Below are 6117 nucleotides of genomic sequence, written 5' to 3'. Positions count from 1 at the left end.
CAGAACAAGACTGATGATGAAAGGGTGACGATGACAAAGTAGAACAGATGACTATTGGGACGAAAGCAAACCCCATGAACAGATATAGTGCAGGAATGCGGACGGGACGGTAATTTTATCCATGGACAAAAAATTCATCCCATCCAGGATTTTGGACGATTCATGAGATGAAGAATCGTCTGCCCGTCCCTGAACGAGATAATTGCTTCGTCCATGGACGAAATAACCGTACCGTCTGGGGTCTTGGACGCGGGATGGGGTGGTTGTTTCGTCCTGTGGGAGTATAGTATGCACATGAGAGGTCCACCTGCCAATGCACGTGTTGCACCACGCATCAATTTCTGAGTGGTCTAATGCTGACGCACGCCCTGTTTAGTCTCAGGACGTTGGACGGGATGTGAATTTATTGGATGGGACAATTTCAGACTTGACCGGACATGGATGGAAAAAGATGGGACGGGACGATTTAGACAAAATTCTAAAAATTTAGACGTAGGACGGGACAAACTTAGTCCCATCCTGTCCATCATCCACTTCCCGGACGATCTGGAACTTTGTTCGGAGACATCAGTCCAACAAGCCATCCATGCAAAGCGTCATCCGTCATCCGTCTAAGAAGCCTATTCTATTCCCTACTTGGCAGGGAATAGTATAGCTAGAGGGGACTCAATCGCCCCTGCCGGTGCCGGCAGTGGAATTTCGTCTCTCTTCTCATTCTTCCAATTCGCCCATTGAAGAAGACTTCAGCCCAAGATCTGCACTGAAGTCACCGAACATGGGTCGCTGATTTTCTTCAGAAATCTGCCTCTTTTTCAACTTACCTCATCTGGGTTCGTCGGGAAATGATCTGAGCTTTCCATTGATTGCTCATAGAGCTGGCGGAGCTCCATAGCCGTCGGATGGGCCCCCCTCGTCGGCGATACCATTCCCATTGTCCGATCCCGGGCTCTGCCCCTCGCGCTGTTGTCTTCGCTGCCGGCGCTGTTCTTCTCACGCTCCTCGTTTTTCTCTCCTTCTTCGCTCCTCCCCCTGTCGATGGCCCCGCCTTCCCAAATACTGATCGCCGCTCGTTGATTCCTGTAAGGTTTTGTGATTTTATGGGTGTTGGTTTCATGGGTTTTCTTCCAGTTCTATCATTGATGTTTGTTATCCTTCGTTAAGCGCGGTGGAGACGGACAAAGGGCGAGGACTGTAGTTGCAGATGGGGTCCTCCGAGTGCCGGTTTGGCTCGCCATGTTAAGATTTTGGTTGTTTGTTTCATCTTGAAACTCCGAATTAGAGTATCTTGGTTTCTTAATTGCAGGACAACGGTGGAAGCGTGGGAAATGAGCTGTGGGGCTCAAAGATTTCCAAATACTTCTACGGCTGCAGTAATGCTTCAACAAAATTCCCAAGTGCGTGGCTTAATTCCTTTTTTTAACTGTCTTGGTTCAGATAGGGGTTATGTTTTCTCGTTAGTTTGTTTTTCCTTTTTTTCCACGTGCACATTATTCTTAGTTTTACTGAGGATTCAGTCTTTCGGAGTTCATCCCTCCTGGGTTAGTTCGTGTTATTTTTTCGGCAATGGGGAATTATTTTTTTCTGATTACTCGTTTTTTGTGGGTGCTTTTTGAATGAGGGACTAATTTATATCATTGGGCTTCACCTCAGCTGCGGAAGATGTCACTCACTCCAATAGGTTCTTGATGATTGCAACAAGTGGAGGGTTAAATCAGCAACGGACAGGGGTAAGGGTCACGATCAAACATACTATATATATAGCTCTCTACAGCTTAGTAAGGCATTTAGGAATTATTCAAATATATATTTTTATATATATGTAGGATATGAAAAAAATTGATACCTGACACTGATATCTGATATCGTAATCCAACCCTTGAGCCAAAGTTGGATGCATATATTGGGGTGGACAACAGTATCAGATATTGGTACTGTAACAACCGATATCCAATGCTGTCATCCAGTATCCAGATATTGCAAAAGACAGATAGCGGATAACCCATTTCCTATATACGGTTCGGCATCCAACTTGATATTGTTACTCGATATCAGGATTCAGGCGGGCAAATACTAGCTGTCACTCTCTCCCTCTCTCTATTTCTCTGAAAAAAGCTTAGTAGCTTTATTTGCCACAATTTTCCTATATGAGATCATTGTGTACGAGATCATTGTGTTATGCGTACTTAATCACATTGGTCAATGTACATAACCATAAAACAAGTGAATGAATAAAATATTTTGTCATAATCTCCTCCATCTGTAAGTTTTCTGGTTCTTTATCAAAGTTCTCCTATCTTTGTGATCACAGATAACAGATGCAGTTGTCGCAGCACGTATTTTAAATGCAACACTTGTCATTCCCAAGCTGGATCAGAAATCATTTTGGAAAGACTCAAGGTAGGGTATTTACAGTATTTCTCCTACTATTTATTCTCTCAGCGGTTCTTTTGTGCAGAATGGAATAGAAACTATTGAGATAAGTCTGTCAAGAAAATCTTATCCTGAGAACACTAAACAACTTTCCCCTTGCGTGCAGCAATTTTGGGGAAATATTTGATGTTGATTGGTTCATCTCATCACTCTCGAAGGATGTTAAGATTATAAAGGACCTACCGAAGCGTCATGGAAAGTCATTGTTAAGTCCAACGACAATGCGCGTACCGAGGAAGTGCACTCCAAAGTGCTACCAAAATCGTGTTCTACCTGTTCTGTTGAAAAGGCATGTAAGTGCTCAGTTGTCTAATTGCTCTTTGGTTTTCACCCATCAGGTCATCTGCTATGTCCTGACACAACATCCATTGAGACCAGGTTGTACAGCTCACCAAGTTTGACTACAGACTTGCTAACAAGCTGGACGGAGACCTTCAGAAGCTTAGATGCCGTGTCAACTACCACGCTCTTAAGTTTACTCATTCTATTCAAGCAATGGCTGATTTGCTGATCGATCGAATGAGGCAGAAAAGTAATAAATTCATCGCCCTTCATCTGAGGTGAAAGTTGTGCTTATTCCCCCTGGTTGTTTATGTATTTACCCTGAACCCTGAACCCCAAAACCTGAATCTCAAAACCTAAATCCTATATCCTGAAATTTAACCCCTAAACCCTACACTCTATACCTTACACACATATGTCCATCTGCCCGTCTCCTGACGCATCCTCTCGTCTATATCTTACTCTCTCCCTCTCACTCTCTCCCACTCCCTCTATCTCTCTCTCCCTCTCTCTCTCTCCCACTCCCTCTATATCTCTCTCCCACTCTCTCTCCCAAAACCTCTATCTCTCTCTCTTTCCCTCTCTCTCTCTCCCACTCCCTAAATCTCTCTCTCCATCTCTCTCTCTCCACTCCCTGTATCTCTCTCGCTCCCTCTCTCCTCTCTCTCTCACCTCCTCCATATATCTCTTTCTCCCACTCCCTATATATCTCTCTCTTTCCCACTCTCTGTATCTCTCTCTCTCTCCCACTCCCTTTATCTCTCTCTCTCTCTTTCCCACTCCCTGTATCTCTCTCTCTCTCTCCCACTCCCTCTCTCTCTCTCTCTCTCTCTTTCCCACTCCCTGTATCTCTCTCTCTCTCTCTCCCACTCCCTGTATATCTCTCTCTCTCTCTTTCCCACTCCCTGTATCTCTCTCTCTCTCTCCCACTCTCTGTATCTCTCTCTCTCCCACTCCCTATATCTCTCTCTCCTTCTCTCTCTCCCACTCCCTATATCTCTCTCTCCCTCTTTCTCCCACTCCCTGTATCTCTCTCTCTCTCTCTCTCCCACTCCCTGTATCTCCCTCTCTCCCTCTCTTTCTCTCTCTCCCCTCCTCCCTATATCTCTCTCTCCCTCTCTATCGTACCTTATTTATATAGGGCATGGGGCACGTTCTTAGCAAGGCAAATGAGTCATTTCTACATGATATCAAGAGCCATAGGCCTTTTTCTTTTAGCCAACTTGTCGCTACCCTGGGTCATCATTATCATAGTCGTCAAGGTCTGGCTGCTATCAAGGATATGCTGCTCTTTCTGCACTTGGGATGAGGATTTGCCTTTCCAAAATCCATAATATAAAACTTAAACCCAAAACCTGTTTCCATAAACATTGAACCCTAGACCCTAAACTAATACCCTTATGCTTGAACCATAAATCCTAGACACTAAACTGTGAACCCCAAATCCAAAAGTAAGATTGTTAATCCTAAACCCTGGACCATAAGCAATAATTCCTAGAATTTTTGTTTTATTGAATTGTCTGACTATCAGGTTCGAACCGGATATGCTTGCATTCTCTGGATGCTACTATGGTGGCGGGGAAAAGGAGAAGAAAGAGCTAGGTGCTATTAGGAAAAGATGGAAGACCCTTCATGTAAAACTTCTATCTTTAAAACTCCTACAAGTGAAGATAGGGAGAAAATTTTTGTTAATATGAGTCATTTTCCTTGAAATTGGTTGTGCAGATCACCAATCCAGACAAGGAGAGGAGGCATGGAAAGTGCCCATTAACCCCTGAAGAGGTGGGCCTCATGTTGAGGGCTTTGGGCTTCGGCAGGAATGTCCACCTTTATGTGGCATCTGGAGAGGTGTATGGAGGGGAGGAGACGCTGGCTCCTCTGAAGGCACTCTTCCCTAATATCCACTCTAAGGATACTCTTACTAGAGTGGAGGAGCTCGCCCCATTCGCTCCCTTCTCATCCCGAATGGCTGCGCTTGACTTCATTGTCTGCGATGGCAGCGACGTCTTTGTCACAAATAATAACGGGAACATGGCCCGGATCCTTGCAGGCAGAAGGTACGGGAAATACTTTTATGAAACTTATTTTCCTGTTTTTAATTGTTTATGAGACATGGTGTGATGCCTTCTCTTCATCAGTGTGTTTAACTCACAGAAAACTTTTGAAGTTCTCTCTCTGGACACGTCTTTCATTTCTCTTTTTGCATGTTACTCTCTCTTTGTTGATCTTTATCCTTTTTATTTTCCTTTTATCGTTATAAGCATCTGTCTCCATTTTTTCTTTCAATCTCTCTATCTCTACTTGTCTATCTTATATTTGTCCCCATCTTGTTTTCCTCTATTCTTCATGCTCTCTGTCAGTCTCTGCTTTCTCTCTGTTACAAATCCGTCCCTCATTCTATCTTTGTCTGTTCCGCTCCCAGAAATTTCTATCCCCCTCTACCTGTCATTTTAATATTTCAAATTTCTTTGTCTCTATCTCAATCCCTTCCCTCTCTCCCGCTCTCTCTCTCAGTCTCTTTCTCTCTTTCTGATATCCGCCTATAATCTCTCAATCTTTCTTTCTCTTACTACTACACTCTTTCTGATATCTTTGACTCTCCGGCTTACCTTTTTTTGCATTCATTAGGAGGTACTTCCTTTACCTCTCTGTACTCTTATCTGTGTCTTCATTTCTCTCAACTATATTTCTCTCTGTATCTGTCTGCACCTCTCCTTTTTCACTCTTCTTATCCTCGCCTCAGCCATCTGCATTCCTGCTTATGCGTACTCAATATAGTGATATCTCGTTTCTTCTCTCATCTCTATCACTCTCTCCATTATTCTCTCTCCCTCTATTTATATTTATAGAATCTTATGGGCCAGAAATTCTGGTGCTGAACAGGAGGTACTTTGGACACAAGAGGACGATACGGCCAAATGCAAAGAAACTCTATTCATTGTTCCTTGGGCGGGCCAACATGACATGGGAGGACTTTGCCACGAGGGTGCGGACCCGGCAGAAGGGGTTCATGGGAGACCCCAAGGAAGTCAGGCCTGGCCGGGGTGAATTCCATGAGAACCCCTCTGCATGCATCTGTGAGGACCCCCAGGTCAAGCTACTCCCTCCCCCTCCTGGCCGGCGAAGAAGAGAACGGGCCGAGAAGCCCAGCGTGCTTGGCGATGAGCCCGATCCAGTTCCCCTCGACTACGAGGAGATTGAGGCAGGGGTCCTCCCCAATGGCACTGTGCCTGAGTATGATGAGATGCTTTCTGAACCAGAGGATGGACCAGATTTGGAGCTGGAGGACCAATTCTCTGACTAGCCTATTTCCTCAATTCGTTTTTGGCACCGATTCTTTTTTTTTGCTCTCTGTTTCGAACATAGACAGGGGGTTTGTTAGACTGTACAGCCTTGTTTGTCTTC

General features: G+C 44.6%; 1 protein-coding gene across 1 annotated transcript; it reads left to right on the top strand.

The window, feature by feature from the left end:
* Window positions 1-650: 650 nt before the first annotated feature.
* On the top strand, window positions 651-6117 carry LOC144715044 (O-fucosyltransferase 6-like). Its single transcript, XM_078589893.1, has 10 exons — window positions 651-1079; window positions 1162-1221; window positions 1304-1394; window positions 1651-1727; window positions 2309-2397; window positions 2537-2723; window positions 2809-2990; window positions 4244-4346; window positions 4438-4769; window positions 5596-6117. The coding sequence occupies exons 1-10, from the start codon at window positions 900-902 to the stop codon at window positions 6014-6016; spliced, it is 1722 nt and encodes a 573-aa protein (XP_078446019.1). The 5' UTR covers window positions 651-899; the 3' UTR covers window positions 6017-6117.

The sequence above is a fragment of the Wolffia australiana genome, chromosome 18 (assembly GCF_029677425.1).
Source record: "Wolffia australiana isolate 7733 chromosome 18, ASM2967742v1".
Lineage (NCBI taxonomy): Eukaryota > Viridiplantae > Streptophyta > Magnoliopsida > Alismatales > Araceae > Wolffia > Wolffia australiana.
The sequence above is the reverse complement of the archived record's forward strand: the minus strand, read 5'-3'. Positions and strand labels throughout refer to the sequence as shown.

Excerpts from the sequence above, each read along its gene's own strand:
- LOC144715044 (XM_078589893.1), top strand. The coding sequence starts at position 900 with ATGGGCCCCCCTCGTCGGCGATACCATTCCCATTGTCCGATCCCGGGC. Across the intron at positions 2,398-2,536 it reads TCATTTTGGAAAGACTCAAG|CAATTTTGGGGAAATATTTG; the intron begins GTAGGGTATTTA and ends CCTTGCGTGCAG. Across the intron at positions 2,991-4,243 it reads TTCATCGCCCTTCATCTGAG|GTTCGAACCGGATATGCTTG; the intron begins GTGAAAGTTGTG and ends TCTGACTATCAG.